Raw genomic sequence first — 26,982 nt, 5'->3', positions numbered from 1 at the left:
AGTGATAGGAAGTGTGATGATAATAAATAATATATTGGGGTCACTTAAGGGTTAAAGCTGGGGGTTGGCTTATTGAATAACTTAGAGAATGTGGAAGACCTTATGGTTTCTGGTGTAATTTCTAATCCTTACTTTCATGTGGTGTGCACTATTAGGACCACTGGATACAGAATGAACAAGGATGGGCTAAAATTTGGGACATAGCATATTCTCTCTTGGCTTAAACCAAAAATAAACATCATGATGAAATTTCATATTCAGTAGGGTGTTGTTTGTTTAAACAAGGCCACTGCTTTTTTTGGCAGGAAACCAAGGTGAACTGTGAAAAGTCAGCTACTGGAAAAACTCATGAGCAGAATTGAAGGTCTGTACCATCATCATAAAAAGTATCAATGGTACCAAGTACCAACCTTCAAAATGGAGAATTGGACAATGAAACTTATTTGTACCTGTGGTCCCACATAAGATTCTCTTAAACAGAAATGGAGGAATTTTTCAAGTCACAAGAGAAGGCAACTAATAAAATGAAAAAGGCTGAGCTGTGTTAAATATCTAAATAGAAGGGTAGGAAATGAATCTCATGCACATAGAAATGTTTAGGGAAAATTTGGAGAAAAGAGCCAAGCTATTAATAATGGAAAGTGTTTGCTGGATTTGGTGGTCATCACTGTCTTGTAGATAAACTTATACGTTGGTTATACATGGCTTTTTATTTTTCAGTAAATGACAAAGTAAGCTAGAATGTTAATCACACAAAATAATATGTGCACACAGGCACTAACACTAAGCAAATGAGGCTGAAGAAGCTGAAGTCGGTCCTAGAGTCCTAAAGGTACCCCCCTAGCAGGCTAAATTTGGTTGTCTTGGCCATTCGGCTGATGTTCTTAAAATGCAAGCTTCTCAAATTTGGGGCAGTCTCATGCACCAAAATTTATTGAGGTTTGGGAAGTTTTTCAGAGCTGAGGCTGATTCAAGGAATACTCTTTCATATTTGTACTTGCTGCAGTGTAATAAAGTGGCCTTCTTCTAACATATTCTGTGGTGGGTGTCCAGTGCATGGTCAGCAAAGTTCTGAATGGCTGTATTGGTGAAACCGGATCTAGTCCTTGTGTTCAGATATCCTGATATTGGCTGTCCTGCATGTTTGGCTGTAGTAGGACAGTTTGCAACTGAGAGAGAGATCTGGTATACTCCAGGTAGGTCTAGGGGAAGTGACTGACCTTTGGTGAAGCAGATAAGTGATGCCAATTTCTTATGTGGTTTGTAACTAGTTGTGAGGCCATATTTTCTTAGGATTTTTGTTAGTTTTTCCGATGTACCCTGGATATAAGGAATGGTGATAGATTTAGAGTAATCTGTTATGAGGGGGGGGGGGGTTGTGGTTAACCAGTTTTAATATTTTTCGGATTTTTTTTTGGGGGGGGGGGGGGTTGTAGCCATTGGCTAAGAAAATGTTAAGAATATGGTAAAGTTCCTTAAACTATGGTTAATTTTGGACATTATGCAGCTCACAGTGGTATGATTATGTGTACAGTTGCTTTACCTAGGTGTATATATAGAAGATGACCTTTTAATGTAAAAGTGAAAACAAATAATTTTAATATTCATTTTAAGATGAATACTTTAATATTAAAGTATTCATCTTAAACAATGTGTCTATAAATATAAATTCTCATCCTTCTAGTCTCTATCTTCATATTTCCATCATAATAATTACTTGTCTTGTATACATTGATCTGATCTGATTTGATTTGCTGATACATCTTCATTTCTCTTTGCAACCTTTGCTATAGGAGCAGCCAACTATATTCTGATTTATTTGCTTCTATCTTGAACCAGACTTCCTCAAATGCGCTGCCTTCAATGCCCTTACCATTCTGCTGAGCTTCTGCCATTAGTAGTCGTGCTATCATTATGAAATATCTCTCCATGCCCTGTTCTATCTCTCTTCCCAAAATGTATTATACTGTGATTTCTGTTTTTATTATGTGATCCTCTGTCAACCAAGTCTCACTAATGCTAATAATTTTGGGCTAAGCAGAACTAATCAAATAAATAATGCCTCTACAGGCTACATTTTTGAAATGATTTTTTGATCGCTTTTGGAATAACATTTTATTGTTGCATAAGCTCCCTCTGATAATTTTGGCACATTTGTACCAAAAGAGAGAATAATTATAAAGGAGGTAGAAGTGAAATGGCACATACACTGCTATAGATTACATAATTTAATGAATTTTTTCAACAGTATAAGAGAAGTAACAATACCACTAATTAAAAAGAAAAATAAATAAATTGCCAGCAGTGTAACTAGTTCTAAATTTTATGACCACGCTTGCTTTCACAATAATTTTGCTCACTTACATAAAAATGTCTGCCCACCAAAGTTCTGTCCCATCTGGTTGGGCAGAATCTTTGGATATATTGAACAACTTAGTGCATTCATTAAACTTAAATCTATTTCATTATCGCATCAGTAAGAAATATTTTTAGCTGTGTATATGAAGGTTAAGTATGAATCCATGCTTAACAGAAGTACTAAGACTTTAATTTTAAAGTGGAATAAGTAATTTAAGTAAAATAAGTAATTAAAGTGGAATAAGGAATAACAAGTTTTGAGATTGAGTTTATTTTATTTATTTATTTTTAAATTTTATTAGGAAATGGATATTCGACCAAATCATACAATATACATCAACAACTTAAATGAAAAAATAAAGAAAGATGGTAAGTCTTTAAATAAGCTTTTTATTTTATCATAATGTAAAGTTGAGACAAATCACTTCATTATTTTTGGCTTTATATAGTTATTTTCCCTAATACAGATAATTATTATAATAACCTTAATCTATTAACACATTGTAGAAGATCCAACCTGAAAAGAATTGGTCTTTCATGTTTTGCATATTCACTGATTGATATTGCATGGGTAATCTAGGTCACTATCTAGAGCTTTGTCTAAAAGTATAAGATATTTTTCGTTACAAGAGTAAAAACCTTATTGTGGTAAAGAAATGGATAAAATAAATTTTCACAGGTTCAAAACACGCACACAAAATAAAGTCATCTGAATTTGGGATGTTCAGTCCAAGCTATAAGGGTGCCATAAAACACTTCCCCCATTTCATTTTGAAAAACTTACTGATAAATAAAATAAACAATAATTGAAAACTAAATAAATACATGAAACAGGATAAAAATCATTAAAATTAAATAAGAGAAACTGTCAGTTCCTGATAAATAAAATCAAGTAGGGTTTCTAAATTCGCAGCATTTTCTGATCATTGGGAATTGGATGGAGAAATGGAAAATGGTAATTCCCAAAAATTTTATTAATTTCATATTTACAATTTTTCTTAAATAAGAATTTTGTGTTTTTTTTTGTTTGTCTGTTCACATTCAGCTTGAACAGCTGAGGGTTGTAGTCTTTGGGAAAGCAGAGTGGAGGAGACTGTTTCCAAAGGACAGAAGTAGATGGAATAAAAAGGAGGAAGTGAAGTTGGTTCGGTGAGTTTTAAGGTGGACTGTAAAAGGGTTTTGGTTAGCAGTGGCTCTTGTTTTAATGATTTTGGAGGAGAGTGAAGGAATATTAGTGACCAATTCAGCAGAGCATTGTCCATAAAAGTATCCATGAAAGAGATCATTAATTAGCCAGATTGCCCTCTTCTGGATAGAATCGAGCAATCTTAGAGAGGATTTTAGTGCACACCCCAAATATGGGAGCAATATTCCATGGCTGGGCAGATTTGGACTTTATATAGAGTTAGCAGTTGTGAAGATGTGAAGTACTCTTTATGTGAAAAAGTAAAAGTTTTTTTGGCATCTGCAAAAGCTATGGTCGGAATGTGTTTGTGTCAGGAAAGATTGGAGGTATAAGTATAGGTTGAAAGTAAGGGAGGTAGGATGTAAGCTCTCTCTTGCAAGAGATCTGACAGGACTGAATTTTGGTGACATTGAAGTGTTCAAGGTTGTCCCCCCATTGAGATAAGTGTTTGTGCATTTTGATATTCCTTGCTGAGATTGGGGTGCTTAAGGGTCAAAGCTTAACTGAGCAGAGACCTCCACATAGCCTTCAAAGGAATGCGGAGAACCGACCAGGGCTTCTGACCTAATGTCCAATTCTCACCTTCTCGTGGTGCACCCTGTTGGGTATCTACTTTGATACTGAACGAACGAGGATGGGCTGGCAATTTGGGATTTAGCCGACCAAATTGTATTCTTATTGGTTAAACCAAAATAAAAAATGATGGTACAACATGACAAAATTTCATGCCGGCTGGGGCGTCGCCCGTTTAAACAAGGCCCCCGTTGTTTTCGCCAGGGAACCAGGGCGAACAGCAAAAAGTCAGCTACTGGAACAAATCTGAAAACAAACCCCAACTCAACATCACCAGAGTTAAAGATCGGTACTATCAATGTAAGAAGCCTGAATGGCAAAGAAATGGAGCTAGCTGAGGAATTAGATAAGTACCAGATCGACATAATAGGGGTGACTGAAACAAAAAAGACCAAACTGGTGAGATCTTTCTGAGCAATAAATACAAAATGTTATATTCAGGCAATGACAATCAAGGAAAAGAAGGAGTAGCCATAGTATTCAACACAAAATACGAGGCTAATCTTCTTGAATGGCAGTCAGTCTCAAGTAGAGTAATGTGGGCAAATATGAGAATGGGGAACTGGACAATGAGACTTATTTGTGCCTATGGTCCCACAGAAGGTTCTACTAAGGGTAGAAGTGGAGGAATTTTTTGATGCTTTAGAAAAAGCAACTGATACAATGAAAAAGGAAAAGTAGGTCCTTGTTGGGGATCTAAATAGCAGAGTAGGAAATGATTGTGAGACATAAAAATATTTTGGGAAAATTTGGAGAAAAGAGCAAAGCTAATAATAATGGCAAATATCTGTTGGATTTCTGCTCAGGACATGGACTGGTTATTACTAACACCATGTTCCAACATAAAAATGTGCACAAATTCACATGGAGAGAAGAGGCTAGGAATAAGAAAAGTCTCATTGACTATGTTATTGTTGATAGTGATGTTTTCTCCCTGGTGCAGGACACCAGAGTGTACAGAGGATTTGAAATTGGAAGTGATCACTATTTAGTCTTGAGCAGGATAAAATTGAATTTCATATTGAAAAGAATAACATGTAAGAAAGTTTTAAAGCGAATAAAAGTTGAGCAGCTTTCAGATGTGAACTGTAGACTAAAATACAGAAAGATTATTGAAAAGAAAATGAAAGAGTTTGAGAACAGGAATCAAACCTTGGAGATTCAGTGGCAAACTCTGAAGAAAACATTGATTGATTCTGCCAGAGAGGCATGTGGTGAGGTTGTGTGCAAGGATAAAAAAATCAGAACTCCCAGGTGGACACAGGAAGTTAAAGAGGCTAAGTTAAAGAAGGAAAAGAAGAAAGCATATCAAAAGTTCCTGGCAAATAAGTCAGCTTTTACTCTTACAGAATACAGAGACAAATGTAATAAAGCTAAACAGTGTGTAAAACTAGCTAAACAAAAGTCATGGGAGGACTTTGGCAAGAATATAGAAAATAAATATCAAGAAGGTGGCAAAATATTCTGGAGGTTGTTGAAGAAGCCTAGGAATGGAGGAAAGAGTCCTGTAAAAGGAGTTAGAGATGATAAAGGTGACTGAAAACAGGAGAAAAAGATATCCTTGAAGTATGGAGTAATTACTTTGAAAAACTGCTAAATGAAACAGCAGTGATGACAGCACAGTGATAAAAAAAAACACTGACCAAGCATGCAGTCAGGAATACATATTCATACTTGAAGTAGAAAAAGCCATCAAAGGCTTGGAATGTGGAAAGGTAGCAGGAGTAGATGAAATTCGACCAGAAATGCTTAAGTATGGTGGTATAAAAGTCTTACAGTGGCTGCACTGCATAGTTCAGAAAGCCTGGACAGAGGGACGAATTCCCGATGATTGGAGTAGAGCTCTCATAGTACCCATATATAAAAAGGGAAATAAAACTTAATGTGAGAATTACAGAGGTATTTCCCTACTGAGTGTTCCTGGCAAGATCTATGCAAGTATACTTGAGAAACGGTTGAGAAGAATTGTGGAAGAAAAGCTTGGTGAAGAACAAGCTGGATTCAGGCCAAATAGAGGCTGTCAGGATCAGATCTTCACTTTACGACAAATAGTCGGGAAAGCATGGGAATATAACAAAGATCTGTATTTAAGTTTTGTTGATCTGGAAAAGGCATATGACAAGGTGCCAAGAGAGAAGCTATTGAATACGCTGCAGTTATATGGTGTCAATGGGGCATTATATGAAGCAATACTTAGTCTTTATTTGAGTTGTAAGTCAGCAGTTAGAATTGAAGGAAGTACAGGAAGATGGTTTAATGTTAAATCTGGTGTGAGACAAGGATGTACATTAATCCCCTCTGTTATTCATTATCTATATGGATCTCATTATGAGGGAAAGTGGTATTAAACCTGATATCAAAATTGGAGATGTTAATGCCAGCTCTTTGCTTTATGTGGATGATGTTATACTTCTAAATAAATCCGCTACAAGTCTGCAAGATTCTCTGACTAAATTGAATAGCTGTTGTAATAGGTGTGGTATGAAGGTCAGCAATAAAAAGACAAAGACAATGAAAATAGGCAGAATCATTGAAAATGTCAACTGTGTTGTGAATGGAGAACCTGTGGAACAAGTAAAACATTTCAGCTATTTAGGCACGATTTTTACTGAAGATGGTAAATTAAATATAGAAATAGACAACAGAATCAGCAAAGCTGGTATGGTGGGAAGTCAATTAAATAAATTCATATGGAATAAGAGAGAAATTAGTCGGAACACTAAATTAGCTGTATACAAGACAGTGTTCAAACCAGTTTTAACTTATGGATCTGAGAGCTGGGTCAGAAGTAAAACACTTGACCAAAGACTAGAGACCGCAGATATGAGAGTCCTGAGAAAGATTAGAGGCATGAACAGATGGCATTAATGGCAATATCATATTAAAAATGAGGATATTAGGAAAGAACTTGACATTGTCAGCATCCAGGAATGCGTTAGCAGAGCTAATCTCAGGTGGTATGGTCACTTAAATAGAATGGGAGAGGAAAGATTAGCAAAACAAGTGTTCTCTGCCAGGTTGGCAGGAAAACGACCCAGGGGAAGACCAAGATATAGGTGGATTGATACAGTACAAAGTGCCTTAGACGATAGAAATATAAGATCTGATAATGTTGGAGTCTTGACAAGTAATAGACTGATTTGGAGGAAAATTGTAGATAGGAAGTTAGTAATGATGTAATTTTTTTCATGTAGTACTATCATATCCTGTACACCCCTTGAGGGTACATGGCAGGAATTTGATGATGATGATATTCCTTGCCAAAGAATGCCAATCTCCCGTGGCTTAAAATTTCTTTGTCACATTTTGTTTCATTTATCTGCTGCCTCTGCCATTCTTCCTCTTGTAAAAATCACTTACCTCTTTCACTTCCTATCTTCAAGGCTTGATTTCATTCACACCAAATTTCATAACTGTGAGGTCATCTTTCTTGGTAATTTCAATGTTCACAACTCTAAATGGCTTCCTTTTTCAAATTTCACTGACCATGCTGGAAGAGAGAAAGAGATTTTTGCTGTAGGCAGTGACTTGAATCATTCATCTCTCTACCAGAATTCCCAACAGCCATCTTCACTCACTGAACACTATGGATCTCTTCACTGGTTCTAGATATTCTGTTCAGGTGATTGCTCCTCTTGGTGATTCAGATCACAATTTCATCCATGTTTCATCTCTGGAACATTCTTCCTTCAAATATTCACATCCTTGTATATTCTCATTACAACAGTGCCAAATGGGAGGACTTGTGTGATTTTTACTCTTTCTTTCCATGGTTAAGACTACTGTTTTCATGCTGCAGATCCAGATATTTGTTGTGATCTTGTTGCAGAAATAATCTATGTTGGAATGGATGCTTTCATTCCTCACTCTCATCAAATTTCCCACCCTGTATTAAACCATGGTTTTCTAAGACGTGTGCTAGGGAACTACAAGAGAAGCAAATAACATATCCCAAGTGGCTTGAGACCAAAAATCCAGCTTCCTTCAAGTGTACACAGTTGTCTGTAACACTTGTAAAACCATCATTAAAAGAGCAAAGTCAAAACTCAACAAGGATAAATATAGAAAACTTGCTGCTTGTGTTACTCTCAGTTACAACATTCTCCACCATTGCCACAAAACGTTTGGGTGCATCTTTTGTCCATCTCATACTATCAGTAGCATTGGACGTTACCTAAAGACAAGGCTGATGTCCTGACTTCATTCTTCTTTTCCAATTTTTTCCATAGATGACATGGCAAATTGCCTCTTTCTTTGCCTAGAACAGCACTTCCCAAAGTGTGGGCCATTAGTTTTGTTGAGGGGGGGCATGAAATAATGAAAACAAATTTAAAATGTTTTAAGACTAAGCAGATTTTTTTTATCTTAAAAAACGTATTTAATTTTTGTTTTTTTTATATTTTAATGGAAAAAATTTGCTCATTGGTGTTGGTTCACAAATTTTGCTTCCTACGTATTTTGACGCTTAAAGAATATTAGTAAGTATATGCTTATTCATATAAGTTTCATTTCAAAGGTATTAATAAGAAGCACAAAAAAAGCTTACAAATGCGAAATCTTGCGCTCATTTGAAACGCCCAAGTTTTTTGTGCTTCATTTTGTGCGCATCGCCTGCACCTGTGTACAACACTAGCAATGTTTCATTGCTAGTGTTGTACACAGGTGCAGACGATGCGCAGGAAAGAAATATGCTTGGGATGCTTAATAATAATATATGTCTGTATTAAGTTTTTTTTTTTTTTTTTTTTTTTTTTTTTAATGGGGGCCGTGAAATATTTACATTTTTCCAAAGGGGGCCTTTACATCTATAAGTTTGGAAAGCACTGGCCTAGAACATTGCCTCTTATACCTCCTGTGACTTTCCACCATAAAGATAGAAAACTCTTGAATAACTTGGATGCCACAGAGGTAGCTGGTCCTGATCCAATCCCACTCATTGTGCTCCTGAACTAGCACCTGTTCTTTATCATCTATACCAGGGGTGTCAAACTGGCAGGCCTCAAGGAAAGATTTAAAAAACAAAAAAAAAAAAGATGGTTGGTTTTTATAATAAAACAGAAATACCGTATTTACTCGAATATGACTCGCATCCCTCTACTCCAATTTCACTTTATGAAAAAAGAAATTAAAAATTTTGCATATACATCACATACGAAAATAAAGTTTAACCACTTTCACATTGGGACGATAGCTTGCTCCCCGTGTTAAACAACACGCCTTCCCCAACTACCACTATACTGCAGATATAAGAAAAACAAGTAGTTTTATCGTACCACTGAATAAAGTTCAGAGACATTTGCTGTCTGTGTGATATATTTCTCAACATGTGTAATATATTTCTTTAGTGCGATTAGAGACAACTGGTATAAAAACGGCACTAACTAATGAATCACATGTCCCCTCCCACATTAACCATGCTGTTTAGACTCAAGCCAAACCATATGTTGCACCGGCAAATACAGTATCTAACTAAAATCTATTGTTTTTAGTTAGATGTGTGTGTGTGAGTGCAAACTAAGAAATGTAGAGTGAATGTTGTTATGATAGTTTCAGATATTATGGAATTTGGTTGAAAAGAATTAGTGTTTCAGCTCAAAAATGTCGGTTTGACTTTGTGTTTTGGTAATACAATCTTTTGTTAATACCGCACCAATCACATCCACATCTTCATAGCTATTCTATCTCTATTGGCCTACCATTGCTGTCTATTTTACGTTCTGCTTTCACTTCTCAGACATTCATGAAGAGTGTTCATTATATTTAAAATCTTGTAAATTACTTATTATTTTTATTTGGAATAATGGGAAAGAAGATGACGCTATTTGGACAGATGACTTTGGCAATACACACAAGGAAACTGCTCTCGAGGCTCAAGTAGTTAACAAAGAGGAGATTCTTGATAAGTCATCCCCATTTTCAGTTTTTTTTCTGAAAACTTTAGTTTCTAAAAATCCCTGCATATATCTCGCACCATGATTTCTTAGCTTTAATTTTTTTTTGGGGGGGGGGGGGAGTGCGCGTTATATTCGAGTAAATATTGTATCTATTTATTCGTTTTCATACGACATTTATAGTTATAATATGGATGCAATGACCTGCTATAATATAATTGCAGTAATAAAAATTTATATCGCAATTTCAATGTTAGATCCGATCCTAATCAATCCTAAACTATATTTATGCTTTCATTGTTAATTTATAGCACGCTGCTGGTAGCTTGCTGAAAAAGTCAAATTCTATTGGCTACCAGCTGTTCACGTGACGCGCAGTATATGCACTCATGTGAATCCAGCTATGAGTTTATAATTGCCTGCTACAGTCAATCGGTGACCTTTGAAGTCAGTGTGCCGAACACAATTCAATGACAACCTAGCAGTGAGAGAATCATTTTTATTATTATTTTTATTTGCAATAGTATCGTGCACTGGTCTACAGTTTTGTGCGTTTTTATTCAAACATTTTTATAAAAATTGTTAATATTAATAATATATTTATTCACCAAGGCAATGTCGCTTTCCAAGCCAACAAGAAAAAAAAAAATGCTGATGAGGGAAGAAAATTTCAAGAAAAATGGGAATTGAAACAAAGGACAAAATTGTGTGCATTATTTGTAACGAAACAATTAGTGTCGCCAAAGAATATAATATAAAAAGGCACTATGATAAAATTCACAAAGAACAATATTCACGCTTTGAGAGTAAACTGAGAGAAGAAAAATTAAAAAGTATGAAGAATTCACTTCAACATGTATTTTCAAAAATTATGAACGATAATGAATCAGCAGTGAGAGTCAGTTATGAAATCAGCTATTGATTGGCGAAACATTCCAAAAACCTTTTAGTGATGGTTCCTTATTTAAGGAGTGTATGATAAAAGCAGCTGAAAACGTATGTCCCAAAAACGTGCAAGTATTTTGCAATATTTCTTTGTCCAAAAATACTATGATCAAAAGAATAATCGAAATGGCAATTAATCTGCGTGACCAGTTGCAAGAAATATCCACAAACGTACAGTTCTTTTCAATTGCACTTGACGAAAGTTTCAATATTCATGATGTGGCTCAAGTTGCTTTGTTTCTTTGGGTTTTGCAATGACAATATGAATATTACTGAAGAGTTCTTGGAAATGATTCCCATCCATGGAACCACTACAGGAGAAGACATTTTTGACGCTGTGTGGGGCATTTTGGAAAAATGCCAACTTCCTGTGAACAGGCTCGTAGCAGTGAGAACTGATGGTGCTCCAGCAATGACAAGCAAAAATAAAGGTTTTGTGTCAAGACTTGTAGCAAAGTTAAAGGAAATGTATCCAGACATTTCAAAACTGCAATCTTTCCACTGCATTATTCATCAGCAGGTCCTGGACTCCAAAGTATCGGAAATGAGCAGTATACTCAAGCCTGTGACAAATACTATGAACTTCATCCGATCCAGAGGCCTCAATCACTGCCAGTTTGCACAATTTTTAAAAGACTTGGAGAGTGAATTTGAAGGGCTACCTCATTACACAGAGATTCATTGGTTATCTTGGCATAAGGTTCTAAAAACCTTTTTTTTTCTTTACTTTTAGAGGATATAAAAAATCATGATGTTGCATTTCTTAATGATTAGATATGTGTACAAGCATTCTTAGTTGATATTACAGGACATTTGAATGATTTAAATGTCAAACTTCAGGGGAAAGATCAGTTAATAACACACATGTATGATGCACTGGCAAGTTTTAGATGTTAGTTTTGTTTCAAAATCATTTAAAAGAGAATATTCTAACTTACTTTCCCATGTGTGAACAGTTGAACAATAAGAAAAGTTTTCCTTTTCTCAATATTGTCCCAAACTAGAAAAGATAAAAGAAGAATTTGATAGGCGATTTAAAGATTTTAAGCAGCAAGAAGTTTTTTCTCCTTTTACGGGTTCTTTTCCCTTTAATTTCGAAAAAGCTCCTATTTGTATTCAAATGCAACTTACTGCCAAAATGATTGAATTCTAAAAGCGAAATACAAAGAAGTTGGTGTACCAAAAATATACAGTTATTTAGGTCAAAAATATCTGGAAATAAAGTTTGTAGTAAATATTCTGTTTCCAAAATGTTATTTTGGAAGCACCTATTTATGTGAACAATTATCCTCATGTATGAAAGGTAACAAAACAGGTCAAGATTAACCGGTGTCAACATTTCTGCCATAATGAAGGTCGTATGCTCACAATCTTTGAGTCCAAATTTTGGCAGGCTGGTTAATAATAAATGTTGTCAAGTGTCAGGAAAAAAACAAAATACTGAAATTAAATTACTATAATTATATTATGCAAGTATATATTATATATATTTTAACCCAAAAATATTATCATTTTTCCCCCAAAATATTTTCAGCAACATTTAAAAAATTCCCCAAATTATAGATCCCCTCCCCAAAACACACACACACACACACAAAGTATTTTATTTCAACACAAACACAAAAATTTCAAATTAACAGGAGGCTCTGTAAATTTTTGTGATGATTATTAATGAGTTTATACTTTTTTTTAGAATGTATAAATATTTGATTTATTCAAATAAAATTTAATTTCGGTTTAATTTGGATTAAATGCTATCTATTGTAAATATTAATATAATAAAAATATTCTTTATATTATATATATTATATATTTTTTTTTTTTTTTTGAGTTGTCATAAACATACTATTATTTTATATCTTGTAATGACTTAGAATAAATAAAATTTTGATTATTAATTTTCCAATTGATTTATACTCATTTTTTCACTTCCCTTCGATTCTAATTAGTGCAGGTTTTTTTAGTCAAAAATTTTTTGCGTCCTCTTGAGATACAGTTTTATAGCAAATGGCCCACGATCCAATTGAGTTTGACACTACTGATCTATACACTAAACTCGGCTCAGCTGGCATGCACTATATAGCATGGAAGCCAGCCCATTATGTAGCCACTTCCCAAAAAAGGTAATGAATGTCTACCATCAAGCTGTCAATCTATTGTTATCATCTCATATTTGTCTAAAGTAATGGAAAGGGTATCAACAGTCATCTTCAACATTTGGAGAGCTGCAATATAATTATTGGCCACCAATATGAATTTCCCCAATAATTACCTACTCTCGTTGACTGCAAACCCTGTCCATAGTTTTACCACTCTCCATTTGTCCTACTCATGTGACAAGCTCTTGCAGTGCTCAAACATGTCAAGCTTCAAGGTCATCTGTAATAAGCACCCTGAACACCGATCTCCACAGAATCCTTGATTGGAGTGAAGACATCCTGGTCATCTTCAATGCTGCTAAAGTTTTGCTTGTTTTCTCACAATAAAATAAAATAAAATAATCGTATCACTTCTATAGCATTGGCTTCTAAAAAACTTGTCATCCTTTTCTAATGAAGACTAATCTCTATAAATCCCAAATCTGGCCAACCTTGGAATACTGCTCTCTCTCTCTCTCTCTCTCTCTCTCTCTCTCTCTCTCTCTCTCTCTCTCTCTCTCTCTCTCTCTCGTGTTTGGGGTGGTGCACCATAAGGCTTCCCTAAAATTCTTGATGCTGTTCAGAAAAGAGCAGTTCAGTTGATTAATGACACTTCTTACAGACTCTTTAACCACGTTCTCATAGATCACTTTCTGCATTCTGTTTCTTCTATAGATATTTGTATGGCCACTGTTCAGCAGAACTGATATCCGTTATGCTTCCCATGTCTGCTAGATCTGTAGGCACTCAAGCAACAGCTGCTCAACATCCCTTTAGATAACTGCATATTCACCAAACCTGCTACTCCCAATTATCTTTTGTTCTGCCTACCTCAATTTTGTGAAACAGCTTCCCCTGTGAATCATTTCCAAAAGACTACAACCTCCAGCACTTAAAGAAGAATATTACTATTACTATTACTGGCAACTCCAGGGAGTCATTAGACTCATCGAGGGAAGCCCCAAATCATATTCATCACAACTATTCGACATTCATACAGTATCTATCATACCTCGCCTTAAACTCATTCACTGTCACAGCATCCACCACAGACTCAGAGAGCGCATTCCACTCATTCAATAATCTAAAAGTAAAGAACCCAGCTCTAACACCTTTACTAACCACACTTTTGCCCAGTTTCCATGGATCTCCCCTAGTCCTCAAAAAACCAGTCCTGTTCTCAAAAATATCTTCTGAATTAATTTTATAGAAACCCTTCAGTAATTTCAATGTCTCAATCATATCTCCCCTCCTCTGCCTATCAACCAATTTTTGCAACCCACAAATCCTCAACCTGTTCTCATAAGGTTCATTCCACAGACCTTCTATCATCTTGGTCACTCGCCTCTGGATCCTCTCCACCTCCTCCCCATCAAGAAGAAACCTAGGTGACCAAATCTGGGCACAGTAGTCGAGATGGGGTCTTATCAAGGCTCGACACAGAGGAACAATAACCTGCTTGTCTCTGCTTGTCAACGTATTCTTCAGCAACCAAGTGATTTGATGAGCTGATTTGGCCACTTTCGCAATGTGTTCCCTAAATTTCAATTCCTTATCCACCAACACTCCTAAATCTCATGCCTCATCAATTTCCTGGAGCTGGGTTCCACCAATGCAGTAAACTGCCGCCAATCTTTTCACCCCAAAATGCATAACCTTACATTTTGCCACATTAAATTGACAACCATTCTCCTTAGCCCAGAAACGTATCTATTCTGATACGTTTCTGGTGATACGTATCAGAATAATTTTGATACGTATCACCAGAAAAATGGTGATACGACCGTGTTATATGGGGGTTACCTGTGTGTGTATATATATATATATATATATATATATATATATATATATTATATTACTCCCATAAAAGTAATATGGGAGTAATATTACTCCCATATTACTTTTGGGAGTAATATGGGAGTAATACGTACCTGAAAAATTTTGACGTCATCTGCATTCACTATTGCCCTACCCAACTTCGCATCATCCGCAAACAAATGAACTGTTCCTCTCAGATCCTTTCCTATATCATTAATGAACAAATTAAACAGCAGTGGTCCAAGAACAGATCCTTGTGGCACACCACTAGTCACAGGCTGTCTTGTGGACTCTACTCCTGAGTAAACCACTCTCTGATATCTCTCCGTCAACCACCCTCCTATCCATCTCACCAACCCTATGTCCATCCCCATATGCTGCAATTTACTGACTAGAATTCCATGTGGTATCCTATCAAAGGCCTTAGCAAGGTCCAGTAGAATCACTGTAAACCCATTACCCTTATCCAGTTCAGCCGTCACTGTGTTATAATACGTGAGCTATAATACAGTATCCCACATCAACAGAATACTCTATTCTTGACTCTTGCCCATACATGGCATCTGTTTACTATAGGCTCTTCTACCTTTTATGGGAGTAATATAATATATATATATATATATATACAGGTAACCCCCATATAACACGGTCGTTAGGTTCCTAAAAAATGCTGTGTTATGCGAATTCGTGTTATACAAAACAAATAAATAATACAAAAAACAGGGTTAGGTGCTAAAAGTAAAAAAAAACTACTATTTTCTTTTTATAACTAAGAGAAATGCATGTTTATTAAAACAATAGTTGATCAAAAGTATTACATATTAATATTATTACATAATTATATTAATTACATGTTTTCTTCATCATCACTAAGAGCTGCTGTTCAGCAGCTCTTAGAAATCAACCAAATCTTAATAAATACGGTTGCATTAAGCTTCCGAAAATTTGGGAAACACTCATCACCAGAGATCCTACTTTATATTCCAGACATCTACAACCGCCCTTAGAGGGCGCTCCACCTAGATAGGACTTTAGTGTCACCCACGTGGTTGGGCTTAGTATTGTATGATATTTGTGTTATGTTAGATTAGTTATTTTTGTAATCCCCGTAGATGTCCTAGTGACTGACTAGGACGAAATATAGGAAGTATTAAATTCTTTTTAATCCTTTCTGAGTGTTGTAAAAAATCCATTAAACCTCCAGCATTATGCTTCATGTTCAGCAACAACACTACATTCCATTTAGTAGACAAATGAATAGTTTTAATGCTTACATATGACAGCACTGAATACCCATGTCATGATTGAACATGAAAGGGATTCATTCTGTCTTTGGTGAACTTTTTTTTTGCCTAAATTTCTTGATATCCCAACGTGATTTCTTCTTGTAGAGATATGTCAGGAAAGAAGTGTTTGCAACACTTCTTTTCTTTCGTGTAGGTTTTGGGAAATGAAACAGTGTTGAGGCTGCCATTTCAGCCTTTGGTGATATTGATAAAAAAAAAAAAGAGTCTGGAATGAGACTACAGGATTTTGTGTGTGTGTGTTGTGTGAACCAAGGGGCATATATTGAAAATTTGTTAGTCAATACAATAATTGTGATAGTTCCTTTTTCAAATTGTTTAGACTACGTGTTCATATGAAACCCAGTTACTGAGCAATAAATACTTGAAAGTGTTTAGTTTATTTTGAAAGAAAAAATATAGAAGTTGTTTTTGGTAACACTGCAATAACATTTAAGAATATTAATTCTTCCTGTGTCTGTTACTGTTGTCAGGAATTGTTATTGATTGAAATTAAAGATAATTAAAAATTGATCAGTTATGCCCTGAGAACATTTAGTTGGTCTTTCGATGATAGCAGTTGAAAATTAATTGGCTACTAGTACAGATGTAATTAGTTTAAAAATGAGAATGTAAATTTAATAATTATAGATTTGTTTTGTATGACAAAATAGTTTTTTTCTTTATATACTTTATGGTTTTCTTGTGTGTGCATGTACCAACCTATCATTTCTGTAACCAAGCATGATCAGAAAGTCCAGGTTGCCTATATTTATTAAATTTTATGTTATTTGTTATGATTTTGTATATTATATGTTGTGTGGACATTCTTGGTATATTTATTTATAATTTTTTTTAATTCAACAGAATTAAAGAAATCTCTGTATGCAATATTTTCACAATTTGGACAAATACTTGATATCGTTGCTTTGAAAACTCTTAAAATGAGGGGCCAGGCCTTTGTTGTGTTTAAAGATATCAACAGTGCAACAAATGCTTTAAGATCCATGCAAGGATTTCCCTTTTATGATCAGCCAATGGTAAGCTATTTCATTTTGCCTTTTTAAGTTTTGTAACATTAGAGGGCAGGCATAAAATCAGAATTTTAAATCTCTACCAAAGCAGATCCCTGGAAATTTTCAGGATTATTTTTGGACATGGAGTGATCACCTAGAAAGTTTGAACTTCTAAATGGTTATGGGTGATCCTGATGCATGCTATTTATGTATAACCTGTAGAGAGCAATCTTCTTTTCGTATTTTCTCCCTTGTTTTATATATAGCAACTAAAATACACACACACACACACACAAAAAAAAGTGAAGTACCCAAAATATTGTTGACCATGATTATTAGCAAAATGGACATGGATTTTTTGTGATTTACAAGTGGGAGATGATTTTCATTGCCTGGTATGGACCACTGCCATGCATATTGAATACCTGAAGCTGCTTGAAAAAAAGTTTCATGTTTGCTCTCTAGAGCACAGCTTCCAGACTAGGTAGAGGTCATCATCATCCTTTCAGGGATTTAGGCCCAGTGGTCTGTTCTGGTCTCATTCTGTTTTTTTCCTTGGTCATCCCTTACTTCTTTATGCTCCAGCTGAATGGGAGGAGGGGGGAGGATAGTCTTGAACTGTCCATTCTTTCAATATGTTCAATCTGCATCTTTCGATTGAGTGGTGGAGACGGTAAGTTGTAGAGTAGGTGCCTTCCACTCGAAGTTAGTAATGATGTAATTTTTCATGTAGTATTATCATATTCTGTACATCCCTTGTGAGGGTACATGGCAGGAATTTGATGACACCTCCAAGGATTCCAAAGACTCATCATCATCCATGTACTCTCAAGGTACATGGATGATGATGAGTATGTTATTCTGCCATGTACTCTCAAGGGATGTACAGAATATGATAATACTGCATGAAAAATTTACATCATTACTAACTTCTTATCTACAATTTTCCTCCAAATCAGTCTGTTATCTATCAAGACTCCAACATTATCAGATCCTACATTTTGGTCTTCCCCTGGGTCGTTTTCCTGCCAACCTCACAGAGAACACTTGTTTTGCTAATCTTTCCTCACCTATTGTTACCATACCACCTGAGATTAGCTCTGCTAACACATTCCTGGATGTTGACAATGTCAAGTTCTTTCCTAATATCCTTGTTTTTAATATGATGTTGCCATTGATGCCATCTGTTCATGCCTGTAATCTTTCTCAGGACTCTCGTATCTGCGGTGTCTAGTCTTTGGTCAAGTGTTTTACTTCTGACCAAGCTCTCAGATCCATAAATTAAAATTGTTTTGAAGACTGTCTTGTATACAGCTAATTTAATTCTGATTAATTTCTCTCTTATTCCTTATGAATTTATTCAATTGACTTCCTACCATACCAGCTTTGCTGATTCTTTGGTCTATTTCCATATTTAATTTACCATCTTCACTAAAAATCGTGCCTAAGTAGCTGAAATGTTTTACTTGTTCCACAGGTTCTCCATTCACAACACAGTTGACATTTTCAATGATTCTGCCTATTTTCATTGTCTTTGTCTTTTTATTGCTGACCTTCATACCATATCTATTACAACAGTTATTCAATTTAGTCAGGGAATCTTGCAGACTTGTTGCGGATTTATTTAGAAGTATAACATCGTCCGCATAAAGCAAAGAGCCGCCGTTAACATCTCCAATTTTGATATCATGTTTAATACCACTTTCCTTCATAATGTGATCCATATAGATAATGAATAGCTGAGGGGATAATGTATATCCTTGTCTCACACCAGAATTAACATTAAATCATCTTCTTATACTTACTTCAATTCTAACTGCTGACTTACAACTCAAATAAAGACTAAGTATTGCTTGATATAATGTCCCATTGACACCATATAACTAGCATATTGAATAGCTTCTCTCTTGGCACCTTGTCATATGTCTTTTTTCAGATCAACAAAACTTAAATACAGATCTTTGTTATATTCCCATGATTTCTCAACTATTTATTGTAAAGCGAAGATTGATCCGGACAGCATCTATTTGGTCAGAAGTTGTGGTTGATTCTCCGCATTCCTTTAAAGACTATGTGGAGGTCTCCTCTCAGTTATACAGCTTTGACCCTTAAGCACCCCTTGGAGATGTCACGTAATAATAACGATTTTCATGTGTGTTGTCTGATACTGAATCTATTTTTAGTTCTTTATGTATTTCTATGCTTTTTGACCTAGAGAGTATGGCCTGCTATCCTTTGCAGGAATTTCATTTCTCCAGTTTTCATTCTTTGTAAAGGTAAAGGTGAATAAAAAAAAGAGAGAAAATTACAAAAATTGATTTTAAAAAAATGGGTTATCTCTCAGTGGGTATCTGTCTTTATACTAAATAAATGAGGAATGAGAGAAATTTTTCGTTTTAGCTGATTGGCTTAATATTGGCTTAAACCAAAATTTTGGTTTTGTGTCAGCTGGGGCATTGCCCAGTTAAAAAAAGAAAAGCCTTCATTTTTGTCAGGTAACTAGAGCAAACAGCAAAAAAAAGTCACCTACTGGAACAAATCCCAATTCAAGATTGGCACTATAAACATAAGTGACATACCAATGGAAAAGAAGTGGAACTAACAGAAGAATTAGATAAGTACCAAACGATATAATAGGTGTAATTACCAAACAAAGAAGACAAAAACAAGTGAGATTTTTCTGGGCAAAGAACAGGATGAATATATTCAGGCAGTAACAATCTGGGAAGAGAGTAGCTATAATAATCTTGGTTATGAATAAGAGTATAATTAATGACAGGTAGAATCAAGTAGAGTGATGTGGGCAAATATCAGAATGCAGAACTGGATAATGAAACTTATTTAAGTCTGTTGTTCTACTAGGGAAGAAGTAGAGAAATTTTTGAGGCATTACAGAAGGTAGCTGAGACAAAAAGTGATTCTTGTTGGACATTAAACAGCAGAGTAGGAAATTATTACTAGACAGAAATGTTTTGGGAAAAATTTTTAAGAAAAGAGCAAAGTTAATAATACTGAAAAGCAGCTTCTGGGTTTCTGTTTAGGACATTGGTTAGATATTACTAATAGCATGATCAAATATAAAGATGAATACAAATTCACATAGGGAGAAGAAACAAGAAATAGGTCTCATTAACTGTGTTATTGTTGATAGTGATAATCCATACTGGCAGGACATGAGCATACAGAGGATTTGAAAACACTTGGAAATCACCATTTAGTTTTGAGCAGGATAAAATTGAATATAATATTCAAAGCCAATCAGTGTAAGAAAGCTTTAAAAGGAATTGAAGTTGAGCAGTTGAATGCATTTAGGAGTACATCATCTGCAGAGAGCTAAGATTGATATTTTCAATTCCAATATCAGTTTTAATGCCACTTTCTTTCATAATGTAATTATATAGATGATGAATAAGAGTGGAACCATCTTCCTGTATTTTCTTCAATACTAACTGCTGACTTACAACTTCAATATAGACTATGTATTGCTCTGTATAATGCTCCATTTACTCCATATTGTACAGGATGATTATAATTAAAGTTCACATTTTGAAAGGCTGTAACTGGGTAACTATTCAGTGGAACAATTTAATATGCAACATGATGATGATGATGTGTGTGTAGCAGTGGAATTTTATTTTGCACAAAAACCAACATTAGTTCTAAAAGTTGCCTCCAGAGTGATACATGGCACTGCAATAGATGTAAATTACATGTGATGCTTCTGTATGCAATCAATTAAATGCTGTGACCATACCATTTATTCAAATTACATGTGCTTCGAAAGGAGCTTCTATAAAAGCAGGTAGGTAGCTATGGAAAGCGTCAGTTCATTGCCTTTTGAGTAGATAACGTGTTAAAGCACAATGTCACCATTACTGAAGGATCATGCACTTCTCATGATGTTTTAGCAAAATGACAGCTGTGCCTTGACAGCATTGCTTTTGCAATGCTGTCAGAAAGGGATTAAAAATGGGTTCTATGACTACAAATAGTTTAAGCAAAATGATCCAGAAATTTGAAGATATATGTGCCTTAGATGTCAAACCTGGCAGAGGACAGAAGTCAGTTGAACAGCAAACAGTGGAGGAAGTAGCCCTAGTGTTAGAGGAAGAAAGAATGGCAAATAACATAGGAAGCAGCAGCAGCACAAGGCATAGTGCATGGTTCACAAAGTTGTAAGGCAAATTCTGCACTGGTATTCTTACAAGATTTCCCACATTCAGCAGTTGCTTCATCCTGACTTGGGATGCACAAGGAACATTTGCCCTGCAGTTAGTTGCTCATACTGAACCAGATAACGACTGGCCATGGAATATTTTCTGGACTGGCAAAGCTTGCTTCCGTCTGGATGGTGCTGTGAATACACACGACTACAGAATTTGGGCAACTGCAAACCCACATGTCATGTGACAGTTTCCACCCCGACACTGTTTGGTGTGGTTTTTAGCGGAATTCATTATTGGACCTTTCTTTTTTGAGGAGTTTGGTCCTGCTGGTCTCATTACCTGCACTGTTAATGGCCAGTGATATGCATATCTCTTAGCCAGTCGGGTGATTCCAACACTTCATCAGCATCTGTGCCTGGATTCAACAGTTTTTATAAAGGATAGTGCCCCCTCCTCACATTATCGGTTTCATCAGACACATTTTACCAAGGACAGAATCATAAGCTACCATTTTTGTACAATGTAGCCAGCACACTTGGATTTGAACTCTTGTGGCTTTTAGCTGTGAGAACATCTCAAACATCTGTTGTGGACCTCAAGGCCAGCATTGCATGTCATATTCACAGCATTTTGAGTGAAACTCTACGTTCTGTTGTTGAGCATGTGGTTTTGCAATTTTACATGTTGCCAACAATAGAGACAGCATATCGATGCATTGTGTAACCATGCAATGTACTCAGTGTTCCCTGAGTTTTGTGACGTTTTGAATTACCCACTACAATGTTGCAGCACCATATATCTCCCTAGTGGCAGCTTTTAGAATTAATGATTTTGCAATTTCACACGTTGCCAACAATAGAGACAGCATATCAACATGTTGTGTAGTTGTGCAATATACTCAGTGTTCCCTACATTTTGTGACATTTTGAATTGCCCACTACAATAATACAGCACCATGTATCTCCCTGGAAGCAGCTTTTAGAATTAATGTTGATTTTTGCACACAATAAAATTCCATTGCTGCATACATCATGTTAAATATTAAATCATTCCACTGGATAGTTAGCCAATTACAACTTTTCAAAATGTGAAGCTTAATTATTATCGCCCTGTCTTTTGAAAAGCTTTTTTTCTGGGTACCTTGTCATATATTTTTCAGATTTACATAAAGTACAGGTCCTTGTCATATTCCCATGATTTCCCTGTTTATCTTAAAGAGCCTGTGTAGCTTAGTAGAAGTGGCATTTGCAGTCTACAACGCTTGACTGCATGAAGAAAGGCATTCGAATCTAGTCACCGACCAGAGGAACATTTTCTAAGCCTTTTCTCGACCGGTTCCCGAATTAGTCGATCTCTGGCTCGGGCAAGCAGGTTTTTTTCTCCCGGAAACTCAGGTTTTTCAAAATCGGCCATCGAACCCACACTATTTTCAGACATTAAAAATATTGTGTTAGGGACCACTAGATGGCGGCACTTGCTACCTGCCCTCTTCACTGTGTACCGATTAATTAGTGATAGCTTTGGACCAGCTGTCTCTGATTGGCTGCCAGTGGAGATTGAACTGCCCACTCAGTCTCCAAAAGTTAGATAGGGCTAAAACGGCCTCACTGACTTCCTCTACAGGAACAAAAAAGTGATCTTAAAGCAAAATCTGATCCTGACAATCTCTATTTGGCCTAAATCCAGATTGTTCTTCTCCCAATTTCTCTTCCACAATTTTTGTCTCAACCTCTTTTCAAGTATGCTTGTATAAATATTACCTGGAACAGTTGGTAAAGAAATGCTTCTAATTCTCATATTCAGCTTTTCAGCTTTATTCTCCTCTTTTTTATAGATGGGAACTATTAGAGCTCTACTTTAATCATCTGAAATTCAACCTTCTGACCAGGTCCTCTGAATTATGCAGCCTATCAAACTTTCATACCTCCATATTTAATCATTTCTGGCCAGATATCATCTTCTCAAGCTGTCTTTCCACCATTCAAGTTTTTGACAGATTTTTCTATCTTAAGTATTGATATGTAGTACTTCTGTTTGCATTCCTCTTGAAAATTTTCTACTCAGTTCTCTCACTGCTTGGTTCTTTCAAAGTAATTACTCCAGACATCTAGAATATCCTTATCTTCAGTTTTCATGCCACCTTTATCATTTTTGATTCCTTTTACAGTATTCTTTCTTACATTTCTAAGCTTCTTCAATTACTTCCAGAACATTTTGCCACCTTCTTGATGTTTTTTTTTTAGGTGAGCAGAAGTTGTTTCCAGTAACCTTTGCATGTTACCAAAGGGTATAACTTGCATTTGGGGAAGAGGAGACAAGTTCCAAAGATTTGAATTTGCTGATGGTTGTTTTGGCATTTATTGCATGCTTCAGCACTGGGTATAAAGCTGAGCTTGCTGGAAGCCACCTGGGTGTGTTGAATTTTTACTTGAGCTGCTTTAGTGCACCTGTTGTCATACCATGGCTTAGAGTGGGAAATGAAGGTCTTCATGCTAGTGCGAATGATTTCTTTGACTTGCACATAACAGATTAGATCTGAAGAGTGGAAGAAATAGTCCAACCATAGAATGAAAGACTAGAAGTCTTGGAGGTCATCCCACTTAGCATCTTTGTTGTGAGAAAGGGCACAGATTGTGGAATTACAGCTCAAGCAGTAAATGTTCTAATGACTATGTATTATGATTATAAATTGCATGTGTGTTTCTGGCTAATTTGTCTATATGTGGGATAAAAACTGAGTTTCCAGGAGCTCTGCCCTCTGTGAGAAAGGTAGGTTAACGTGCCTTCTAATGAAAAACTCCTTATAAAGGTTATTCATGTCCTGGAAGGGATTCAAATCAAGGTCTTTTCATCTGTGGGCATCATCGATACTGACTTATCTACAGATGCACTCTGGGAGTGGCTGGAGGGGAGGTTGTTCTGTGAGAGAGGAAACTTATATAAAATTATGACCCCTTACTGAGAGGAGAGGTGACCGCCTTGGTATACCCAGAAGGAGAACTGGTTAACAAAAGATCAAGGAGTATTTGGGAAAGTGGAGAGGATTCTCGGTATTTGGATTGGTAGATGTACAGTTTGAGGTCATCAGCATCTCTTGTAGCATGGTCAGTGGTATTGAGAAAGAAAAACCAGTTGGAGTTTTGGAGGTTTCCCAAATGACTATACTGTTTTGGCTCATTTGGATTGCAGAAAGTTCTTTTTACACTTGGCTACAAAATAAGTTATATTTGACAACTATATTTTTGTTTACTCCTTTACCCAGGGGTATGTTGAAGGATGTTTATTAATCACAATGACACTGTCATTGTTTGTACATTTCAGTTTTTGATTAGGTATAGTTGAAAAAGAGAAGGCGTGTAGTGAGAGGAGACTTTGAACTTGATGTTCATACAGAGAGAAGATCAGTCTCCTTGCCATAATGTGGGCTTGACTGTGCCTTCCACTTACTATTCAGGCTTTCCCCTCCAGATCACAATCTGGTGGAACATGGTGGAGATTTGCACAACTGTATACTGAACATTGTTGCAACTCATAAACCTTTTAAATGATCTGTTCATATAAAGTCAGATAAAAACTTTTGTACTCTTTATGGTAGTGCCTCCTACAGAGACTAAATTAAAAAAAAATCCTGCAATATTTGGATATTACTGGAGTGGATACTGTGCAATGTTTATCGTGATTTTTTTTTTTTTTTTTTTTTTTTTTTCAAAGTAAGATAATTGCCCTTTCATAAGGATATAAGATAAATATAATTTTTAATTCCTTGTTTATATGCAAAAAAGAATACCTTCTTTCTCTTTTAGAGAATTCAGTATGCAAAAACTGATTCAGATGTTGTAGCCAAAATGAAAGGCACTTATGTTGAAAGACCTAGGAAGGATAAAGTTCAACCAGAAACAATAGATGCAAAGAAACAGAAGAAGAAGGCTGCTAAGGAACAAGCCAAACAGCAATCCCAGCCTGGATTTGGGCAACAGCCAATAACAGGTAGTGGTGGTGTACCACAGGCTGTATCAGCACCTGGTATTATGTCTCAACAAGTAACTCCTGGACAGCCAGCTGGTAAGTTAATTATTCAAATCAGATTTTTTTTTGTTTGTTTTTGATATTTTTCTCAAAATACCTTTTTATACTTGTGTTAGCTCTATTTAAATTCATTTCACAGTTTTGAATGGAAGAGTAAGCATATACATGCACTCCTTTTTTCATCATCTGTTCCAATTATATTATTTGTACATAAAATATATAAGATATTTTTTTTTGGGGGGGGGGGGTATGTGTAATTTGGTAACAATGCAGTTTTCAGATAAAAAGCTTGATTTACATATTAAATACTACTTGACAAGAAATGTTCTTATAATTTTCTACAAGGGTGAACAAACAAAAGTTGGCATGTGATGTATTTCCATGACTATGCCTACTGGTATTTAGAGGCTGTTGACCTCACATCAGATGGCCTCAATATTCCCATAATACACAATACAGAGTGTATTATGGGAATAGTACACAATATTCGCACTAGAATTGTTCCCAGCTGAAGTTGGCGAGGAGTTGTGTTATGCCGGCCTTTTGTGGGCAGGTGTTATCATGAATCAAAACAACGTCCCTGGTAAGCATGCCACATCATTTATTCTGGATCGCACGACGCTGTTTCTTAAGGGTTTGGCAGTACATGCTCATGTTGATTGTGGAGCCTTGACCCAAGAAATCTACCAGAAAAATTCCTTGTCTGTCCCAAAACACAGTGCACATGATTTCCCAAGCGGAAACTGTTGTCTTCAATTTTGTCTTGACTGGTGATAAGGTGTGCCTCCACTCCATGGACTGTTGTTTGGATTAAGGAGTTGCATGCGACATCCAAGTCTTGTCCCTGATGACAGGTCTGCTCAGGAAAGCATTGCCATCCTCATGGTGTCAAGAATTCCAACACACTGCCCAGCCGATTCACTTTGTGTTGTTCTATAAGCAACTTCGGCACCTAGCATGCACACAATTTCCAATAATTCAGTTTCTCTGACACAATTTCATGAAGACATGAACTTGAAACTTCTAGAAATTGTAGCGAGAGTTATGTCATAGTGAATCCCCTATTCTGTCGAATCTTCTCTTCAACTGAACACACCAAATCTTCAGTCACTATAGATGGTTGCCCGCTCCTTTCATCATTGTACACACCTGTCTTTCATTAAAAAGTCTTACCCATCTTTGTACCATTGCTTGTTCTCCATAAACCTCAATAATTTGCCAATGAATTTCAGCTGCTTTAACATTCCTCGCATTCAAGAAACAGATAACTGAACCTAATTTCACATTCAGCGGGCAATTCGATTTTCTTAAACATTATAAACACACACCAAGAACCTACGCACTATGAGAATGTCTGAAAATGGCATCGAAGCTTTGCTAAGGAATCAACAAATTCAGCACACATGTGCACCATTGTGATTGCAGCACTGCAGTGAAAATATTTACAAAGGAACTTACTTTCTGGACGTCCCTCATACAAGTAGTAGCAGAATGGTGTATCACTATCTCATTAAAATATTCTGGATGAAAGATAGTTGTAAGTCAGATAGTAAATTATATTTTTGTTATAACAAAATGCCAT

At 35.9% G+C, this 26,982-nt stretch overlaps 1 protein-coding gene across 1 annotated transcript in view; it reads left to right on the top strand.

Annotated features, from left to right (window-relative positions):
* The window catches only part of snf (U1 small nuclear ribonucleoprotein A snf), a 50,009-nt gene that overhangs the window by 9,548 nt on the left and 13,479 nt on the right, over positions 1-26,982 (top strand). The window contains exons 2-4 of the mRNA XM_090416075.1: positions 2,661-2,727; positions 17,060-17,232; positions 25,178-25,436. Of these exons, the coding sequence (XP_090272201.1) occupies positions 2,664-2,727; positions 17,060-17,232; positions 25,178-25,436 (496 nt within the window). The 5' untranslated portion in view covers positions 2,661-2,663. The remainder of the gene's footprint in view (positions 1-2,660; positions 2,728-17,059; positions 17,233-25,177; positions 25,437-26,982) is intronic.

The sequence above is a fragment of the Typopeltis vanoorti genome, chromosome 3, assembly GCF_054136105.1.
Source record: "Typopeltis vanoorti isolate ZY-2024b chromosome 3, IOZ_Tvanoo_1.0, whole genome shotgun sequence".
Taxonomy (NCBI): domain Eukaryota; kingdom Metazoa; phylum Arthropoda; class Arachnida; order Uropygi; family Thelyphonidae; genus Typopeltis; species Typopeltis vanoorti.
The sequence above is the reverse complement of the archived record's forward strand: the minus strand, read 5'-3'. Positions and strand labels throughout refer to the sequence as shown.